The sequence below is a fragment of the Ciona intestinalis genome, unplaced genomic scaffold (genome assembly GCF_000224145.3).
Source record: "Ciona intestinalis unplaced genomic scaffold, KH HT000150.2, whole genome shotgun sequence".
NCBI lineage: Eukaryota > Metazoa > Chordata > Ascidiacea > Phlebobranchia > Cionidae > Ciona > Ciona intestinalis.
The window spans coordinates 254,064-275,247 of NW_004190472.2; the positions used below are offsets into that span (position 1 = coordinate 254,064).

Here is a 21,184-nt window from a genome sequence, read left to right on the forward strand (position 1 = left end):
CTTTTTGAGAATCGGAAGACTGTGGTTGTATAATTCTTTAAATGTTTTTCGTTAATAATCAAAAAGTACTAGAAAAAGAATGAAAACATGTCCCATCTTACCCCAATCTATTATACATTACAAAACTAAAAAGTTTAAAGCATTAATATAAAAACATAAAAACACAAAGCTGAATCGATTATTGAATAAAATTCAAACAATCCCGCAGTCACCACTTTGTCAGGGCGGTGGATTAATAGGCTCATACAGTGGTTGTGGAAGTTGGGCAATGCTCACGTATTCTGGTTCCTCGTTCACTCTAACAATGGCTGTTTCATACCCACCATTCTCACTACTGGTTACAACCTAATTAGATATATAGTATGTTAAGGAGATTTAAATCAAGACACAACACTGCACAAAATCAAACAAAACCAGTCACATACCACGTGTACCTCGTAAACAGAAGGTACTGGATTCAAAACACAAAGCTGTAAGCACTTTAAACTTGCTTGTGTTCAAGTAACCTAGCAGAAATTGCTTCAACCCAGTGGTAACTAATGGGTTATCTAAATTCTCAACCCTACTAAAGGTGGCTGTACACAGTATCTGGAATTCGTCCGTTTTGTCTGTTTTGTCCCGATTTCGCTGCCGCATGCGGAACTCAGTAATGGGTTTGCATACGACTTCGCAAGCGAATTTGCATGCCGGATACTGTGTACAGCCACCTTAAAGATAATTTTTATTTATTTATTTGAAAACGATTGCGAAGATCATATTAAAGAACCAAGAGAAAGAAATCAACAGCAAACCAAAAACATGAAAAAAAACATGGAAGTGTGGAAAAGATTGTCAGTAAAAAGTAGAAACAGTGTAGCATGGCATAGGACCTGAGATATAAGCCAGAGTTGGCCCATTACAATGTCACCCCGGGTGCTACAACCCATTAGTGACAACTGAGCTGGAGCAATGTCCATTTAGTGTCTTGCAAGCACACATATACATGTCAGTTTTAAGCGTCGAACCTGGTTTTCTTTAGTTACATTCAAGCACTAAACTACAGGGCTGTTGGGTCTACAAATTGTTTTAAGTCCTGGTTTTGAAAGATTGTGATTACTTAGTTATCCAAGTAGGTATTTTAAAAGTATTGCTTTTGTAAAGTCAATTGTTTTGTAAAGGTATTGCAATCTCGTTAAAACACATAATTATTTATTTTAATTTACAGGTACAATAAGAAGATGTTATTGTTTTCAATTCTCTTCCTTTCATGTTCGTATTATCTGACCAAAGCAATTGGCTCGGTTGGTTTTATCATCGCAAACTGCCTCAACATGTTGGCAAGGATTCTTCATAGCGTGGTTTACATTAATCGGTTGGTGTTAAAGGTTTTATAAATATTTCCATATTCTGATGAAATTAAATGGTCCTCCCGTTGCAATTTGGGCAAAGTAACTTTCCTATCTTTCAGTCGCCCTATTAGATAAAGAAAAAATATTACTTGTTTTATTTTCACGTGGCCGGAAAACCACAGTTGTTATAACAGGAGTCAAACTTCGTGTCAGCTTACGGGTGCATTTTTTGTATGAATTTATGTAATTTATTTATTTTTACATGAAAGGACAACTTCCGAAGTTATCAGATGGCATACTCATACGCCTCGCTTATAAGTTAATGCTTATGCAACTTTATCGGTCGTTGTTTTTTTTTTGTATAGCTGACAATTTCAGAATTAATGGTTTGAAGCAAGGATTATAAATAATTTAATTTTACTTAACAGCAATTGCTTTGGGCCAATGGAACCTTCTGGGTTGTCTGATTTGTCAGCCATACACTATGTTAAAAAACACAATCACGCAAAAAAGTTGCATATGTGGCAACTTGTAAGTGAGCACGAGGTATATGAAATAAAAAACCCATGTTATAATGACTGTCTTTGCCCACCATACAAGGATAAATAAGTTACATTCATTCACATAAAAGTAAAATATAAATATTAAACTTTTTTGCAGATATTATTCAAACTTCCAATCCATTGCTTCACCATTGCTTGGATTAATTCCTGGGATTTCTGTTATTTTGACACTTTGTTTAAGCAGCATAATATGTATGATGTCACAATCTTTCTTCTGTTGCAACAAGGGATTACTTTTGCGTGTTTTTCATGTTATTACTGGTGCAGTATGCTGCATATTTACTGCAGTAGTGATTTGGTTCACTGAAACAGACATGGTACAATTTTTAAAGGATCAGTTTTTGTCGAAGTATTTTCAAAAGAAGAAAGCAGAATGAAGATTTTTTATTTGGTGGCTATTTATTAAATTCGTGCAATTTTACCTATGCAGCACTTTTTGTTACGCAGTTAAACATATGAAACAAATATACATCGTTTGGTGATTTGCGCATATTGTTGGATTGTCTGGAATCTTTTACTTGTATGGAGTGGGGATCTGGAATTATGTGCTAACTGAATGAATGAATGTAACTTACTTTATCCTCGTGTGGCCGGAAAACGACAGTCGTTATCACATGGGTTTAACACCTCGTGCCAGCTTACGAGTTACCATGTATGTTACTTTATGGGTGATTGTTTTTTTGGATTTTTTCATGCATGGCTGATAATTTGGACAACCCATTAGTGACCACTGGTTTGGAGCAATTGCCGTTAAGTGTCTTGCCCAAGGACACATACGCCCACAATGGTAGCAGCGTCGAGCCTCGAACCTCAACTCTGGATTAAATCCTAGATCTCCTGGCGCGCCTCGCCGCAATAGCACTTAAAATATTTATAAATAAAATCTAGTTTTCTGTTTCATACACCTCATGCCCGCTTTCGATTTACCGTGGGTGCAACTTTGTAGGTGATTGTTTTGATATTTTTATGTATTGCTGGGAATTTGGACAACAATTAATTAGTAACCTCTGGATTGGAGCAATTCGCGGTAAGTCTCTTGCAAGGACACATACGCCCATTAGTATCGAACCGTGTATCTTTTGGTTGGGAGGCAAGCACCGCTAATAAATCCACGACGCCAAATGCCCGTCAACTATTTCCAAATATTTACTACTAAAAAAACATCGATAAAATATTACATTTATTATCATACAAAAACGCGAAATAAAACGTACAAATACAGAGGAATTTTACTGCGGCGGTTAATATAATCTTGGTTAAACATATTGATCAACTTGCATGCTAAAATGGGTGGATTCCGGGTGTTCGGAAAGTAACTGTGCTAATAATTGCCAGGAGCTGATTGAGGTGTTTAGAAATAAAATAAGAAGGGTCCAAGCCTGTATTGATGCTAACGTGGGTCACTTTCTTTTAATTCTATTTTCTCGTCCCATTTGGTAGTTAACAAAGAACATTCTTAAGAATTATAAAACCGTATCCTCACGACTCCCATAGACCGATGTTAATTGTTTGAAATGCGATCAGGATATTTGGGTATTATGTGATCAAGGTGTCTCATCTTCCCCCACAGTCTTATATGTAAGTTCGCAGTTGCTTTCCGAGCACCCTGTAGTCGTGTAGTGACATGTTTATATACGGACCTCTACTGTGCAGTTTTTGTTATATATCGGTTTCGCCGTAACCTGGTAGCGTGTCTTGCTTGTCCAATCTTTCTTGGCTACCAATATCAAACATCTGAGGACCAAGACTTGGCATCCAACCTTTCCTAGCAGCGATATCGATCTTGCCTAATTTATTGCCTCCCGCTTTTGGGGGAGATTTTTCCGTTTCCAACCAACGAATTGGGGAATTGCCGGCGTCTTGAACACCCACGCTTGCTGAATCGTGTGAAGTTGAACTGGACGTCGAAGATGGTGCTCGATGTGCTGTAATTTAAACATAATATAACTTTATTTATAGGAGGGTGGAGTGAGATGGAACAACTTTTCATTCTATTTTCTCGTCCCATTTAATAGTTAACAAAGAACATTCAAAGGAAATATTAAACGGCGTCCTCACAAATTCAATAGACCGTTGTTAATTGTTTCAAACGCGATTAGGATATTTAGATATGATGTGCTAAAAATGTCCCACCTTTCCCCACCCTACTATATGTCTTCGGACACAGTATAGCAAAGAGACTAGCAACAAAACGCCAGTCGTTATACACACGCTGCAGGTAAAAATCAACGTCTGTACTAACTTAAAACTATACTTAAATAAAATTAACAGATAAAATCATAAACCTATACCTGTGGAAGTGGCTGGGGTCGCGTTAGTAATTGTATTTTCCTCGTCGCTGCTGTCAGAACTTTCAAAACTGTTGTAGCTGCTGACACTGCTGTTGCTTCTTCTGTGACGTCGGCGGCTTGATTCGTCGTCATAGTAACGGTGACGTCGATGGCGACTGCTGTCGTCACTTCGTCTTCTTTCCCTTCTTCGATGGCGATCCCTGGACGTTGAACGAGAACGTGATCGCCGTCTTCTCGCGATGTAAGCGTCCACGTTTCTTTCCTTTATAAATAGTTAGAAATTACGATTTTAATGAATGAAAGAATTAAGTTATTGAACCTTGTGTGGCGGGGCAACGATGGTCGTTACACGGGTGTTCTGTTTCATAAACCTCGTACCTGCTTACGAATTACCCCCTTATGTATCTTGTTTATTATTTTTAGAGATTTTTTAATGTATGACTGGACAATTTAAACAACCCATTAGTGACCACTAGGTTGGAGTAATTGCCGTTAAGTGTCTTGCCCAAGAACACATACCAACAATGGTATAGCAGCATTGAGCTTGGGTGCAGGAGCACCACTGTTCTACGGCACCGATCGATGGATGATTGTAACATAATTACCTCATATCTCGGCATAGCTTCGACTTTAACAGGCTTCACAACAGCTTCGTTGTTCAGATAAGCTTTGTTGGTGTAGAATTGATCTTTACCGTTCACCAAAAACGTATCCGCTCTGTTTTGATAAATGGATGTGATTTATTTTGTTATAACAGTCAGTATATAACGGGTGATGTTCTGTTTTATACACCTCGTGCCAGCCTACAAGTTACCACGTATGTGACAATTTTAAAGAGTCAAGTTACATAAGGGTTCAACAAGTGTGTGAATATAAAATGTACTTATTTATCCTAGCATGGCGGGCAACGAAAGTCGTTCTAACACAGGTGTTCTGTTTCATACATTTCATGCACGCTTCCAAGTTACCATGTATGTAACTTATTTATTCTCTCATGGTGGGGCAACGGAAGTCGTTCTAACACAGGTGTTCTGTTTCATACACCTCATGCCCGTTACGAGTTACCGCGTAATTAAATTTGTGGCTAAGATATATTTGAGCTGATAGTTTTCAAACTCTTACTCTTTTTCCTTCTTTCGTCGCTTTGTAGCATAGCAGCAACACGCCAGTAAGATGGCAGCAATGATGAGAAGAAACGCAAGAACAGCGGCCACAATCACCATCCACAGTTCAACTCGTGTTTGGCATGTGGAGCCAAGAAACCAGACATCGGCTTTGGAAAGGCAACTGAAAAATAGGGGTTTACTTCATTAAAAAATGTATAAAAAAAACAAAAAAAGGTTTGTGAAGATATGGTTTTATAATTCTCGTGCTCTTTGTTACTGCCCAGTGGGACGAGAAAATAGAATGTAAAGGTGTCCTATCTTCCCCCACCCTACTATATAACAGTATGCGCAACCGAAAAGTTAAAACATAAAAAAAACAGTAGACCAGCAAAGAAAGTGTTTTACTTCCAACTCACGTGCAAGTTGGGGCTACGGAAACGCTCGCCTGCTCACAAGTTCCGTTGTTCTGGCAATATCCCATCTTGCAACCAGAGACACAAATAACAGTTACACCAGCAAGCGTTTCATTACAAACTGTATTCGCTGTACAATTCGTTCCAGCAGCATTGCAAATACTAGAACCTGAAAAGCAGCTGGATTATAGATAGCCCATATCAGGATACGTTTGCAATCGCCTTTAGAAAAAACAAGAGTATTAGTAAATGTCAGTTAGGTTAACATACAAAACCTCTTTATTTTCGCGTGACGGGGCAACGACAACCGTTTTAATGCTGGTGAAGGGACCACTGGGTTGAAAAAAATTGCCGTTGGGGGTCTTGCCCAAGAACACATGTATGCCCACAATGGTAGCAGCGTGGAGTCTGAGCGTTTGGAGTATTGTGTGTCAGAACGTAGGGTTCTTCTATATAGGGTGAGGGGAGATGGATATCTTGATCGTGTTTTAACAAATTAACAACAGTCTATGGGAGCCGTAAGGATACGTTTTTAAAATTCTTTGAATGTTCTTTGTTTACTATTAAATGGGACGAGAAAATAGAGTCAAAAGGTGTTCCATATTCCCCCACCTTACTGTATATTGTTGCTGTATTGAAATGATAAACGAACAATCCCTTACCGGTGAATGTAAACACACTAGGATTTATATCAAAGACGTAGAAGTTGTTCAAAGAGCTCCCAGGTACATTAGTGATCCCGTTTATCACAGCTTGGTAGGTTCCTATCTCAGTCGTAACGTCTTGGTCCGTGACAACAGGAGGACTTTGTAAAACGGAAAACGAGTAAGCGACGTTGTATGTTACCTGTAGATTAAAGTAAGACATATTTTAATATTTTTCAAAAACAAACCTTCTGGTATAAGGAAAATTTTCGTAGATTTTATTTAAAACAACAACAATAAATAAGGAATTTAAATCGAGAGATCGTTTATATTCTTGACATATTTTGTTAAAGAAATATTTATTTTGCTTTATTTAAATAAATGTCATATTTTCTATTTGATATCATTTTCACATACTTTACTTTTAAGTTAATTTACAAAACAGCGTTAAAAATAACAGGCTCATACCAAGAGATATAATAACTTACGTCAAACGTTGGCAACCCAGCAGTGCTTGATGGACCTGCTACCCCTACTATGTTCCTCACCACAGCGAACGCCCCACCCAGTGTAGTGGAGTAAAACGCGGTTGCCTGAAATAAGCAAAGTCAATGCACGGTAGGGTAGGGAATTTTGGGAGAGCACATAACCTCCCGTATTTTAACATCGATTTTTTTAATAGTTCAATCGACTTTGCCGCGCGCTTTAACACTTGTAAGAATACTGACGAATAACTCTGTAAAAATAGTTTATCATCAATGAAAGCCAAAAAAATAATACATAATATGCAAATATCCTGATCGTGTTTTAAAGAAATAACAACGGTCTGTGGAAGTCGTGAGGATACGGTTTTATAATTCATTGAATGTTCTTTGTTTACTACCAAATGGAAAGAGAAAACTAAACAAAAAGGTGTCCCAACTTCCCCTACCCTACTATATATATTTGTGCTTGTGTATGTTTTTACTTCTGTGTCAATTGTTTTTGCAAGGATACGGTTATATGTTTATATAAACGTTCTTTGTTTACTACCAAATGGGACGAGGAATGATAACGAAAACATATCCCATCTTACCCCACCCTGGTATATATTACAGCTGTATGTTTTTACGTACCGCTGTTTGAAATGCTGCAGGTGAAAACGCAGTAATTGTAGTGGTTGTTGCGATGAGGCGAACCTTGGTCGTGTAAGTTTTCTGTGTGGTTGACGCTGTAATGACAATCGTGGTTTAACATATATGTGTATAGTACTGTGGAGTAAGATTGAAACTGTTAGCATATAATGTCCCATTTTTTACAATTATATTTTAAACAATTAACAACGTTAACAACGTTTTATTTATTAACAAGGTTATTTTTAGTCCTAAGGATACGGTTATGTAATTATGTAAATAATCTTTATGCACTATTAAATGGGACAATAAATAAAATAAAACACCCCTGCCCTAATCTAATTCATTAAAATCAAAGTGACAAACTTAATTACACACCTCCAGGCCATCTCACCCCAACCTACTATATATTGGCATACGTATTATGTTATTAACTTACCCACTCCAGCGACGCTATCGTTCACGTTAACCAACGGAAATGTATTTGTATTTTGGCAACCTGGAATATAATTATGATGTTATAACATTTGGTGTTGGAACTGTTTGGAATATTCCTCTGTTACATTGTCGCACACAGTGGCGGAGCCAGGGGTTTTACGGGGTCGCGACTCCCCCCCTTTTAAACCAAAAAAAAAAAACTTTAAAAAAAAACCTAAAAAAAACAAACGTTCTTGTGCAACATACAAACAAATAATTATGTATATAGTACTGTGGGGGAAGATGGGACACATTTAGAACATAATATCCAAATATCCTGATCGTGTTTCAAACAATTAACAACAGTCTATGGAAGTCGTGAGGATACAGTTTTATAATTCTTTGAATGTTCTTTGTTTGCTACTAAATTAAACTTAAATTTAAAAAAATAGAATAAAACGGTGTCCCATCTTCCCCCACCCTACTACACGATTTTTTAAAATATAAAATGAAAACACATCTTAAAATGATGACATTTTATGAGAAAATAGCTTATTCACATACAATAAACATATAGGCCAAGTGTGATCGCACAATGTAGTGTAATTTGAGCTATACAATGCCAAATACAACCTATCGTACTGTGGGGTTAGATGGGATACCATTAGCGCATATATCTCATGTTTCCTAATCGTGTTTTCAATAATTGACAACGGTATTTTAGAGTTGTTGAGTATACCGTTGTACAATTATGTAAACATTTCCTAATTACTAATAAATGGGACGATAAAATAGAATGAACACATGAACCATCTTACCCCAACCTAACAAGGCTAATATAGGCTTATAAACTCTAAAACATAAATACAAACGTATAGTTTACTTACGAGCTATTTCAACGCTGCATAGAATCAAAACGACATACTGCCAACCCATTTTCGATTCGTTGATATCATTAGTAGATGTAATACTAACGGTGTCTCTTCTTGTATTGATAATAACGGCTTGTTATTATCGATCCGAATATTTGAAACGCTCTTGAGTGATAGCAACTTAACAGAGCTGTAAAGCTGTTGCGCAAACCGATTAATATTTGATGGAAAGCGATTATACAGTCTGGTATTCTGAAAACAGACTCGTGAAATACGAATTGTCAACGAACTGGTTTCGTAATATTTTGACACCAAACTGTTAGTTGCAAGAAATAGATTTAACTGTCTAGCGTCTAAGCTTAACAGACATTGTATAGACTCTTATCTCCTTCCATAAGAAGTATAACAACGTTGGAAATATTACTTGTGTACTTGAACTGACAAGAGCTTTAGTCCACAGACCAACATTCTACGTCAATGTCATGGTATGGGATCTCCATACATCACGAGTAATTGAACAAAACCCTTTTCGCCTCACTGGTTTCCATCCACCTACGTATCTAGGTATGTAGAGAACCACAGACCGACCCACCTAAATATATGCACGGGCAACGAAGCGTATAACGGCTAGAACAGTATTGTTACCTACCGCCCTAAATGTACACCGTAAGTGTAGGACTACTGGTTTCCCTCCCGTTATCTCAACACTGCGATTTACTACTCGCTCCTATAACCATTAATTGCGCCCTGCTATAGGCAGGGTAGTGAAAACCTTATCTATGCTTTGAAAGCAAGCGCTTTGCTCGTGCGAGATATGCGGAGCTACAAAGCAAACATACCCGTCACGTGGTATGACGTCACACACTATTTAAACATGACGTTACGAGTAAAAGAAAAATCGTTTTCCACCAAGTTTTGTTTGCTCAGGACCAACACCGCTCTTGCGTTTAAATACGAAGGCGAAAATGCGACAGCTAATATCCCGTGTCTCATCTTTGTCAAGAGGTTTTATTTACTTTTACAGCGCAATATTCTATAAATAAAAGCTTCTTTTCGCTTTTGTAAAATTTCCGTTCTTAGTTTTTCTGACGATGGATCCCAAAATATTCATTTAGTTTCTTTTACCAAGTTATAAAAACTATTTTTTTAAAAAGCATATTTTATAAGTTTGAAACAAAATTGTCGTTTTATTCACGGCAGAAGTAGATAAATGTGAAGTGTAATAATGAATATGGAATAAACAAAATGTATCAGAATGAATAAACAGCAGAATATGCATTAATATAGTAGGGTGGGGGAAGATGGGACACCTTTTCATTCTATTTTCCCGTCCCATTTTAGTACTCAGTTTAATGTATTCCCCCCCCCCCCCCGGTACTTAATGATAAACAATGCAGTTATGCAGCTGCATAATGTGCAGCAATTAATATAGTAGGGTGGGATAAGACGGAACACCTTTAGCACATATTATCCAAATATCTGATCGTGTTTTAGACAATTAACAACGGTGTATGGGAGTCGTGAGGATAAGGTTTTATAATTCTTTGATTGTTTTTTGTTTACTACCAAATGAGACAAGAAATTAGAATAAAAAAGTGTCCCATTTCCCCACCCTATATAGCAAGTGTAATAGTATAAACATATATGTCCACATTCAAAACACGCATTAAGATACGAACAAAAACAAAAACAATCCCTCTCAAACTTACATCAGTGGTAACTTGTAAGCGGGCACGAGGTGTATGAAACAGAACACCTGTGTTATAACAACTGTCGTTGCCCCACCTTGTGAGGATAAATAAGTTACATATGTGGTAACTCATAAGCGCGCACGAGGTGTATGAAACAGAACATCCATGTTATAACGACTGCTGTTTTTTCCCATGCGAGGATAAATAAGTTACAATCGTGGTAACTTGTAAGCGCGCACGAGGTGTATGAAACAGAACATCCGTGTTATAACGACCGTCGTTTTCCGACCACGCGAAGATAAAGCAAGTTACATTCATTGCCGCATATATGCAATATATATAGATATTGAATATACATATTCATGCTTGATGTAGATATGGTATTGAAGAAACTTTTGTGGTATTCTACATATTTGGTTTGATTTCGTTTCCACCAATACATCATACAGTTGTTATCTGAAATAACGTCGCATTGTTACAATATTCAATCTCGTGGCATCAAATGCTATTTGGTGACTTCGAAAAGTTGAAAGCAACAGTTAATAATAAACCGCAATACGATTTTAAAATATCGCCTTTCAGGTTGCATATTTGTTTGTAAACATCACAAAAACTATGGACGCATAAAAAGTTCTGAACTGTTCGCTATCGTACCCAAGGAAAAAAGTAAAACTTGTCATGTCATATATAGTAGGATAGAGGAAGATGGGACAACTTTTCGTTTAGTTTTTTTTTATAGGGGTAATGAGTGATTAATAGATGCTGCTGTTGTAAATATTATACAACAAAAATCTACGCTTTCAATTTTCTCGTCTCATTTGGTAGTAAACAAAACACCAAACAATTATAAAATCGTATCCTCACGACTCTCATAGACCGTTGTTAATTGTTTAAAACACGATCAGGATATTTGGATATTATGTATTATAGGTGGCCCATCTTCCCCCACCCTACTATATTATTATTGTATTTATCTCACCTTAGGAACAGTTGGATCTTCCACAGCTACAGTGCGTGCTTTAGGTTTCGGTTTATTCACAGTTGCGTACAAATGCGCACCGGCACCTGGGCTTGGACTGTAGTTCTCTATAACAGACGGCTCGTCACCTGAACTGAAACTACTGTCTGATGACGATGGTAGCCGGGTCGCTACAACTGCAACTTGGCCAACAGGTTGATTTTCGTCGCTACTGCTTTCATCGTTTTCGTTTCCTTGACTGCGATCTGAGAAATACCTTGTAATAAATTTGTGAATCTGACCCTGATCTGGTGCTCATACAGTTGTGTATATGTAAAGCAATACAGACTTACGTAGCAGATAATAAAAACAAGTCTAACCAATTGATAATAAATATATATATTTTGCCTAAATGGCATCGTCAGTTTCTTCTTCAGATAGAACGACCAGAACAGTAAGCATTTCAACTTTATTATACACTTGGCTGGGTTGATTTTATCTGTTACGTTTTTGCAGCACTTATCCTTACTCTGTACTGAAGTGTTGTCATCGGAAGAATCACTGCTGCTGCTGGAATCGTGTCCATCACGAGCGGATGGCGGAGGTGGGGTTTCAGTAATATCTCTTGTTGAAGATTCATCTTGAGGCGGTCGCTCTTCTTCTCCGCTGCTCTCGCTTCTTCGGAGATTTTCACGTGGTACCTGTTGTAACAAAAATAGAGTTGGTGAAAGATGGGACACCTTTTATTTTAATTCATCGTCCTATTTGGTAGTAAACAAAGAACATTTAAAGAATTATAAAACCGTATCCTCACGACTCTCATAGACCGTTGTTAATTGTTTAAAACACGATCAGGATATTTGAATATTATGTGTTAAAGGTGTCCCACCTTTCCCCACAGTACTGTACATGACGGAAATTGCTTCAACTCAGTAGTACCTTGTGCGCTGTTTACATTTTACCCAAATTATACAAAAATGAACAATCATTCCCAAAGTTACGTGTGTGGTAACTTGTAAGCAGGCACGAGGTGTATGAACGGAACACCCGTGTTATAACGACTGTCGTTTCCCGACAAGATAAAAAGTTACATATTCATTCATTCTATTCTGTTAGGTTTCATTAGGTGTATGGCTATAGGTGGAAACCCCAAACTTTTTGGTTCATAGTTTCCCGTGTTCAATCATCAAGAGTGCAAACCTCATGGTCAGAAGTCGAATTATGTTTCGCTTGAGGCGCAAGTTTGTGTTTGATGTCTTCCGTCTTTTTCTTGAAAAACGGTTTCTTATCTTTCACTTTTGGTTCGTTAAATTTCCTGTTAAACAACGAATGTCAGAACATCAAAGTGGTAGTTTTACTGTAGGGGTAAGATGGATACCGTTATCACATAATATTCTATTAATCCATAATCGTTTATTAACAACCAATAATGCTATTTAAGAGATATACGAATATTACGAATATACATCTGTAAGTATTGTTTGGTACTACCAAATGGGATGATAAACGACCATAAAAACATGTACCATCTTACCCCAACCTACAAAATACCACGTGTACCATCTTACCCCACCCTACAAAACACAGTACAGTTATTACTTGTTCTTTAAATTCCTGATACGAACGATGGTGATAATAAGAATGAGAATAAGCACAGCTGCAACGAAGAGAACCAACAAAACCAACATCCAGATGTGGAGCAAAGTTTCGCATCTGCCGCCCACATACCACCACACAGTACTACCACGGCAACTGGACATAAAAAGTAAACATAACATAATTTTTATACAGAAGGGTAGGGGAGGACGGGGCACCTTTAGCACAGAATAACCAAATACCCTGATCGTGTTTTAAACAAATAACAACGGTCATTGGGGGTCGTGAGGAGACGGTTTTATAATTCTTTAAATAACTGGACATAAAAAGTTTTTAAAATTAGTTGCATCATATATCATGCGGTCCGGAAATATCCCTAATATACATGCATTTATGAGTTCTCTATAGTATTGCGGTAAATGAAGAATCTTCATACACTTAATGGCGCTGTCGCGGAAATCTGGTTCCCCGGAAACCTGCTTCCCATCGGCTACTGTGCATGCGCAGACACGGGACATTTTTATCAGAAATCTTTAAATCTGATTTCGAACGAAGATTACTTGAATATATACATGTTTTTAGACAGTTTATTTTATCTAATGTGAAAATTTATGTTTTATCGTCCTTTTTCTTTATTGATAACGTGTTAACGGTAGAGGTCACTGATGGTCATACGTCATAATGTACAATTTAAGGTAAAATACAGCATCAATTTTTTATCAAGAAGACAAATCTTTAAAAAGAAATGTACAAAATATGTTGCATCCAACAACTGTTATTTTTAGTCAGAACCAGAGTTTTAGATTTCTCAAAAAATAAGTTATAAGTAGCCAATGGGAAACATTTTTCCCTGGGAACTTACCCAAATATAACTTTGTGGGTGATTTTTGTTTTAATCAACCAATAAGCCACCACTGGGTTGGGCAATTAGCTTCAAATTGCCTTGCCCAACGACACATGCGCCCATAGCGGTAGCAGCAATTAAGATTGATACCATTTGCACGTATTCTCCCATATTTCGTAATCGTGTTTTTAACAAATAACAATGCTTTTTTACAGTCGTGAGGATACGATTTTATAATTTTTTAGTGTTTAGCCTCCGTTCCATTACAGTTTATCGTTTAGATTTTTCGTAGTAAAGACACAAGTTTTAGTAGAAGTTTATCAAAAACCTGCAAATCGGTTGTGTGTTCGGATCCCCTTGTATGCACCACGCATCATTGAGACATATGCCAGTGTAACAGTTGGGAAGACAGTTGATACTGACGCCATTAATGGTCTCATTGCAATACTCGTATGTCCCACCACATACAGTATTAACAATACATAATGAGTTGCCTGCAAAAAGTTAAGTCAGTAAAAGTTAGACCGAACGGCACTATTTGTCCTCAGTTGCGTGACGGGGCAATAACAGTTGTTATAACACGGGTGTTCTGTTTCATACACCTCGTGCCCGCTAACAAGTTACCATCATATGTAGCTTATTTATCCTCGCATGGCGGGGCAATGACAGTCGTTATAACACGCATGTTCTGATAACTTGTATGAAGGCTACCACACAAATAGTACCAACAAGTTACCATTAATACAGTAGGGTGGGAGAAGATGGGACTTCTTTGACATAATATCTAAATATCCTGATCGTGTTTTAAACAATTAACAACGGTCTATGGGAGCCGTGAGGATAAAGTTTCATAAAAAATCGTTGAATGTTTGTTTACTACCAAATTGGAGGAGAAAATAGGTTGAAAAGGTGTCCCATCTTCCCCCATTCTACTATACAATATAATGACCTTGAAACTCGATGCTTGAATTATCAACAGTATACAAAGAACTGAAAGCGGTATCGTTTTCCAGTCCTGTCTTGACAGCATTAGCATTGCCTATATTTAGCGTGATGGCAACATCGGAGCCGACAACGCTTTCGTTTAAGCTTGTATAGTTGTACGTCACATCGTAAACAACCTATGAATAATTGATGATTATATAATTGACCACTATATCAATGAAGTAAATTTTGCTATAGATGTATAAAAGAATGAATGTAACTTATTTATCCTCGCGTGGCTGGAAAACCACAGTCGTTATAACGCGGGTGTTCTGTTTCATACACCTTGTGCCCGCTTACAAGTTACCACGTATGTAACTGGTTTATCTTGGCATGGCTGGTCAACGACAGTCATTATAACATGGGTGTTTTGTTTTTATACACCTTGTGCCCACTTACGAGTTACCACACATATAACTTTGGTGATGGTAATTTTTGTAGTGTATGGCTGACAATATAGAGAACCCATAAGTGACAGCTGGTCGCCGATAACTGTTTTGCCCAAGGACACTAACGTCCACAATGGTAGCAGCGACGAGCCTCGAACCCGTCATTTAAGTACCAGAGGCAGCCTGTATGCCACAACACCGACACATTTTTTTTGTGAATATATGTAATATTTAAAATATAGTATAAATACCGTTTGGCCGTCCACGCGATGAACACTGGATTTGATGACAACACTAATGAAACCCGACAAGCTCGGCGTTCCTCCATAAAAATTATTTGCCTGTATAGTAATAATTGTATAACCTGCTAATCCTGGCGTGGTCGGAAAATGACAGTCGTTTTTACACGGGTGTTCTGTTTCATACACGTCGTGCCCATTTACGAGTTACAACGCATCGAACTTTGGTGATTTTTTTTATGTATGGCTGACAATTTAGACAACCAACTAGTGACCACTATGTTATATGGACGAAGAAATATTTAGGGCAAAATAAAATAATATCTTTAGTTAGGGCAAAATAATTTGGAACGGGAACGAAACAATGTTTATTGCACTTTTGGATAATGGATTAGCCTACAATTTTGGTCCATTTAAAAACCGTGTATATAAAACCTCACGTATATAGAATATAGTAGGGTGGGGTAAGATGGAACACGTTTAGCACTTAATATCCAAATATCCTGATCGTATTTAAAACAATTAACAACCGTTTATGGGAGTCGTGAGGATACGGTTTTATAATTCCTCGTTTTTTTTTGTTTACCACCAGATGGGACGAGAAAACAAAATATAAAAAGGTAACCCATTTTTCCCCACCCTATAATTAACTATAGTTAATATTCATCTTACTGCATTTGTAAATATGGTTTGATTGAATGCGTCGTTTGTTTTATTACGTATCGTCACACCGGTTGTGTACACCTTATTTAGCAAAGTAACTGCAAGAAATGATTTTGGATTTAAATTTAAACAAATAAAGTTTAAAATAAAACAGCGAATTCAGAATTGAAGAATTTTAATTCGTTAAATAAAACCTCTAGAAACTGGCGGCTGAGAAGTTTTAATAAATATATTAGAACAATTATAGTAAATTAGACCAAATTAATAATGAAACAAACTACGTCTATTGTTTTAAATAAGAGACTGATGACGATGCCATTTAGGCGAAATATCTTTCTTGTAAAATACATTTTTTAATGATTTTTTTGCTTGTTACGTATTTCGTAGACATGATTTTTGCTTGTTGTGTATTTCGTAGCACCATATCCAAATTGCCGCGTTTGTAATTATAAGATAAAATGTGCATTCTTCTATCTATTCATACAAACCTTTAGAAACCGGAGGGTAGGGCTGGAATGTCAAAGGAAATTCTCCGTTTCGCTGCGAATTTACTGTCAAATATTAATCATATTATAAATTATATTATGATGGGGGGAAATGGGACACTTTTTCATTCTAATTCCCGTCTCATTTAGTAGTAGACGAAGAAGATTCAAAGAATTATAAAACCGTATCCCACGACTCCCATAGACCGTTGTTAATTGTTTAAAACACAATTAGGATATATTAATATTATGTACTAAAGGTGTCCCATCTTACCCCACCATAGGGTCTATATACTATATATTGTCTAAACAGATTAAATTAATCGAACGGGACAGCTATAAATGAATACTATAACCGTGCTTATACATAACAAACATTCTTATTTTAACCGTTTTAATATAAGGACAACTTAGACACTTGATTTAATTAAAAACTGTAGACTCAGAAATAAAACTTGACAGTTATATTCATTAGAATTAAATCAATGTTAGAAAATACTTATTTGCGACTTACCTAGTATAGAACAGAATGCGTTTATATAAAGAACCACCAGAATAGTTGGTGACATATCTCTGCTATTAATTAATCTCATTTCGAAACCGATGTTTCAGTTATTGGCAAACTCAAGTATTCTGTTACATCTGCCACCAAACACAATGTAATTACTCCTTTTGTGGCTGAAATGGTATAAAAAAGGATGCGTAGAATTTTTTAAGAAGTTTTGCCAGATAGCAGACGAATCATTGAAAATACATTGCGTTTTTATACCAGATGAGCCGCTAAAAGATTACTGACATACTGAATGTCATTTATATCATATATACCTTATCTACCAAGACCTCTCGTCGCTATACGGCTGCCTATAAAGCCGGTTCATATAATGATACAAAATCCGATATTATCCTTTCAATGTTAACGGTCTATGGTTCTGTATAGCTGTTTCCAGGCATGACGGTAAAGCTGTACGACTATAGCGACTGCTGGAAATATCCAGCGACACACACGCACACACACAGCATCGTAGTTTTGTTGGTAGAGCATGTTATGTTGACACATCCCATTTCTCCTGCGCTTTCAAAAAGAGAAAAGGGCGGAGGGAATGACAAACTGTAAAGGGCGCAAAATATGTTTCAAAACGAAAGTATTGAAAACGTACGACAGTTTATAATCTTTGCTGTTCACAAGATGATTTCAAAATGTCGCTTTGTACATAGCGTTGTACATTGTGTATTTCTCATTCATATATTTATTTCGTCGCTCATAAAAACGATCTGGAAAAGAGAATGAAGGAATTTTATTTATTCTGGCGTGGTAGGGCAACGACACTCGTTATAACACGGGTGTTTTGTTTCATACAACTCATGCCCGCTTGCGAGTTACCACGTATTTAACTTATTTATCCTCGCATGGCGGGGCAACTACCGTCGTTTTAACATGGGTGTTCTGTTTCATACACCTCGTGCTCGCTTACGAGTTACCACGTATTTAACTTATTTATCCTCGCATGGCAACGGCAGTCGTTATACACGGTTGTTCTGTTCCATACACCTCGTGCCCGCTTACGAGTTAACATGTACACAAATTTTCGTTCTTTGTATGTAACTTTGTTGGTAATTATTTATTGAATGTTTTATTTTTGGTACATAATGGCTACTGACAATTAAGTCTACTATAATAAGGGATCACCAAGTTGAGACACACACGCCCACAATGGTGGCAGTATCAAGCCTTGAACCTGTCCCCTCTTGAATCTTACATGGTAGAGGAAAGCGCGCAAATAAAATGTAAATAATCAGTCGCTTGCTATTGCGTAAAAAGGAAAATTAATGTTAAATTTTATAACTGGTGTACAAGCAGTCTATAAGATATAAAGTGAACCAGTTTTAGAAAAAATTGAAAAGTGAATACCTACCATATGAACAAACAAAGTGGAAGTGTTTAGTTTCGTGCAGTGATTACTTCAAATCATGCTTATAAATGGTTGCCTCGTCTAAATGAAATGATTTGTAGGTTAATATGTATATAGTACTGTGGGGTAAGATGGATACCGTTAGCTTATAATATCCCATATTTTCTGATCGCGTTTTTAACAATTAACAGCCCTATTTTAGACCCGTGAGGATGCGGTTATGAAATTTAGTAATGTTTTTAGTCTACCACCAAATGGGACGATAAAAGAGAATGAATACATGCACCATCTTACCCCAGTCTAATATAAGTTGCAACAACGACCTCATGCGGCCATACATGCTAAATGATGTGAGTGATATTGTTGAAAGAATAAATGAATGTTTGCCCTCTAATGTGGCAAGGCGAATAAAGGGGTATAAGAGAAGTTTCCCACTCATGCACCGTGTGCAAGTTTACGTGTAAAACAAGTGATTTTTAAAGAGCTTATAGAGAACTGAGGGCCTTTTTAAGTTTTTTAACTTCTATTTAAAATATTTGCACACTAACACACTTACAGTAGCAAATGCAACCGACATCCCTACAAAATTACTAAATCGACTATCAGGCATTTTTGTTTATAGTAATCCCTATTGCGTGTCTCGCCGTAAGACCTCACTCATATAGAACACTATGATATGTCGGGTTCCACTTTATATGCGAAGTTGTGCTTAGCGGTATTCGTACAACAATTATCAATTGTATATGGTGGGGTAATGGGCCAAATCTGGCTTAGATCCCAAATCCCCCACAAGAACCTTACCCACATAGAATACAAAGCTAAAATCAGATGCCCTGCGTTCCTCACGACATTAATAGGAATCTGTTAAAATAAGTCACCTGCGGTTCTGGTTGGCTTCGATCCCTCACTTGCGGATCATGAGGAACAATACTAGGCGTATGTATGGATGACATTGATGAGACTGTTGACGTCGAAGATTCACTTTCAACATCTTCTTCGAGGGATCTAGGGTCAACTCTCGCAGGATTGTATGGAGTGATCGAAACATCGTTCCCGGAGGATAAAGAAGAGCTGTCGGAGTCCTCCATTGAGGACCCATGGTCCACTCTTACCTCTGCGTACGGTTCAATATGCTCAGTATCGCTTGATGAGGAGGATCTTTCGTCTAAGCTGCGTTTTTGAAACGAGATGTGTCGCTTTGCGCTGTTGTCTTGAGTATTAAAATGACTTGATGGTTGGTTGTCGGTTGTAACAATCGGAGCTCTAGGCTGTTGAAAAATATGAATAAAAAAAGATATAGTAGGTTGGAGTTAAATGGGCCATGACTTTGATATAGTGAGGTGGGGGAAGTTGGGACACATTTCAACTCTATTTTCTCGTCAATGTGGTAGTAAACAAGAATCTTTCAAGAAATTATAAAACTATGAGCTCAAGAATCCTATAGACCGTTTTTTCGTTGTTAACTGTTTAAAATACGATCAGGATATTCGGATATTATGTGCTAAAGGCGTCCCATTTTCCCCCTCCTACTATATTATATGACTCTAAAATAGATTATTTGGATATATAGGATAATATGTTATAACTATCTACTCAAAGTACCCAACAGTATACTATATAGTAACAAAGTTTTGGAATGTGTTTTTTATTAATTATAAAATTCTGCTAAACCACAAACATTTTAACAAAAAAATAAAATTAAAAGAGACTCTACATTACCTCTAGAGCGAGACGCTTTGTATTTGTTGTATTTTCTGTTGTCGAATCTTTTTTTCGCTGCGCAGTTGCGTGTTTGTTCTTGTATGTTTTTCCTTTTAACTGTTCGACTGGTGGTTTCCTGTGGTAGAAATGTTGTAAAAAAAGCTTTAAACTTTTACCAGTAGTGTGGTAGCTTTGTATAAATGAATGAATTTAAATTGATAAAATCAAATGCTTTGATATGGTTAAACTTAATTTTCTTAGCTATACGTATTTCGTATCGCTTGATTCTGAATGTTATTTTTTACAAGAATTATCCAATTTTATGAGCACTAGACCAGGGCCAGATTGAACTAATTTAATAACAGTTCATTTCACTGGTGTTTAGTAGGGCGGGGCAGATGGGACACCTTTTCATTCTGTTTTCTCGTCCCATTTTGTAGTAAAGAATTATAAGACCGTATTTTCACGACTCCGATAGACCGTTGTTAATTGTTTGAAACACGATCAGGATATTTGGACATTATGTACTAAAGTTGTCCCGTCTTACCACCATATTATAGTAAGAGTTATGTTAACTTAAAATGATTTAAGGTACTTACTTTTCTGAAGGCTTGCTGTGGTAAAAGAAGCAGAACGCCAGCACTATGATGACCAATACAAGGAAAACAACAACAAAGAATAGAATTGGCATCCATAAGTGAACATACACCTGACAATGCTGGCCAATGTACCAGGTGTTAGTGTCAGAAGGACAACTGAAAAGTAAGTATTATAAAATAGTAATGAATGAATGTAACTTACTTTATCCTCGCGTGGCCGGAAAACGACAGTCGTTATAACACGGGTTTCACACCTCGTGCCAGCTTACGAGTTACCATGTATGTTACTTTGTGGGTGATTATTTTTTTGGGTTTTTTTTTTGCCTGGCTGATAATTTGGACAACCCATTAGTGGCCACTGGGTTGGAGCAATTGTCGT

The 21,184-nt window shown here is 37.0% G+C and overlaps 4 protein-coding genes across 7 annotated transcripts in view; 1 reads left to right on the plus strand and 3 right to left on the minus strand.

The window, feature by feature from the left end:
* LOC100180161 (protein RFT1 homolog) overlaps positions 1 to 2,381 on the plus strand; it is a 7,140-nt gene extending 4,759 nt beyond the window's left edge. The window contains exons 10-11 of the mRNA XM_026839091.1: positions 1,188 to 1,351; positions 1,989 to 2,381. Coding sequence (XP_026694892.1) covers positions 1,188 to 1,351; positions 1,989 to 2,268 — 444 coding nt within the window. The 3' untranslated portion in view covers positions 2,269 to 2,381. The remainder of the gene's footprint in view (positions 1 to 1,187; positions 1,352 to 1,988) is intronic.
* An 849-nt stretch (positions 2,382 to 3,230) lies between these two features.
* LOC100182499 lies at positions 3,231 to 9,188 on the minus strand. Its single transcript, XM_026839069.1, has 11 exons — positions 9,171 to 9,188; positions 8,762 to 8,944; positions 7,897 to 7,956; positions 7,461 to 7,555; positions 6,834 to 6,938; positions 6,364 to 6,547; positions 5,705 to 5,870; positions 5,305 to 5,469; positions 4,788 to 4,899; positions 4,183 to 4,444; positions 3,231 to 3,816 (listed from the first exon to the last, which is right to left on the minus strand). The coding sequence occupies exons 2-11, from the start codon at positions 8,808 to 8,810 to the stop codon at positions 3,551 to 3,553; spliced, it is 1,464 nt and encodes a 487-aa protein (XP_026694870.1). The 5' UTR covers positions 8,811 to 8,944; positions 9,171 to 9,188; the 3' UTR covers positions 3,231 to 3,550.
* A 1,533-nt stretch (positions 9,189 to 10,721) lies between these two features.
* The window catches only part of LOC101242366, a 12,398-nt gene continuing 1,935 nt past the window's right edge, over positions 10,722 to 21,184 (minus strand). The window contains exons 1-15 of one of the 4 annotated variants that reach the window (XM_026839084.1): positions 20,806 to 20,998; positions 20,225 to 20,342; positions 19,384 to 19,773; positions 18,509 to 18,586; positions 17,110 to 17,867; positions 16,599 to 16,661; positions 16,120 to 16,208; positions 15,460 to 15,549; positions 14,785 to 14,956; positions 14,164 to 14,329; positions 12,995 to 13,147; positions 12,596 to 12,710; positions 11,925 to 12,096; positions 11,417 to 11,661; positions 10,722 to 10,893 (exon numbers count right to left, since the gene is read on the minus strand). In XM_026839084.1, coding sequence (XP_026694885.1) covers positions 10,879 to 10,893; positions 11,417 to 11,661; positions 11,925 to 12,096; positions 12,596 to 12,710; positions 12,995 to 13,147; positions 14,164 to 14,329; positions 14,785 to 14,956; positions 15,460 to 15,549; positions 16,120 to 16,208; positions 16,599 to 16,661; positions 17,110 to 17,188 — 1,359 coding nt within the window. In that variant the 5' untranslated portion in view covers positions 17,189 to 17,867; positions 18,509 to 18,586; positions 19,384 to 19,773; positions 20,225 to 20,342; positions 20,806 to 20,998 and the 3' untranslated portion in view covers positions 10,722 to 10,878. Of the gene's footprint in view, positions 10,894 to 11,416; positions 11,662 to 11,924; positions 12,097 to 12,595; positions 12,711 to 12,994; positions 13,148 to 14,163; positions 14,330 to 14,784; positions 14,957 to 15,459; positions 15,550 to 16,119; positions 16,209 to 16,598; positions 16,662 to 17,109; positions 17,868 to 18,508; positions 18,587 to 19,383; positions 19,774 to 20,224; positions 20,343 to 20,805; positions 20,999 to 21,184 lie in introns of those variants that run through there. The other 3 variants (XM_026839085.1, XM_026839086.1, XM_026839087.1) reach the window with 3 other exon arrangements.
* Positions 19,348 to 21,184, minus strand: part of LOC100187263 (nucleolin 2-like) — a 3,824-nt gene continuing 1,987 nt past the window's right edge. The window contains exon 3 of the mRNA XM_026839068.1: positions 19,348 to 19,773. Coding sequence (XP_026694869.1) covers positions 19,348 to 19,773 — 426 coding nt within the window. The remainder of the gene's footprint in view (positions 19,774 to 21,184) is intronic.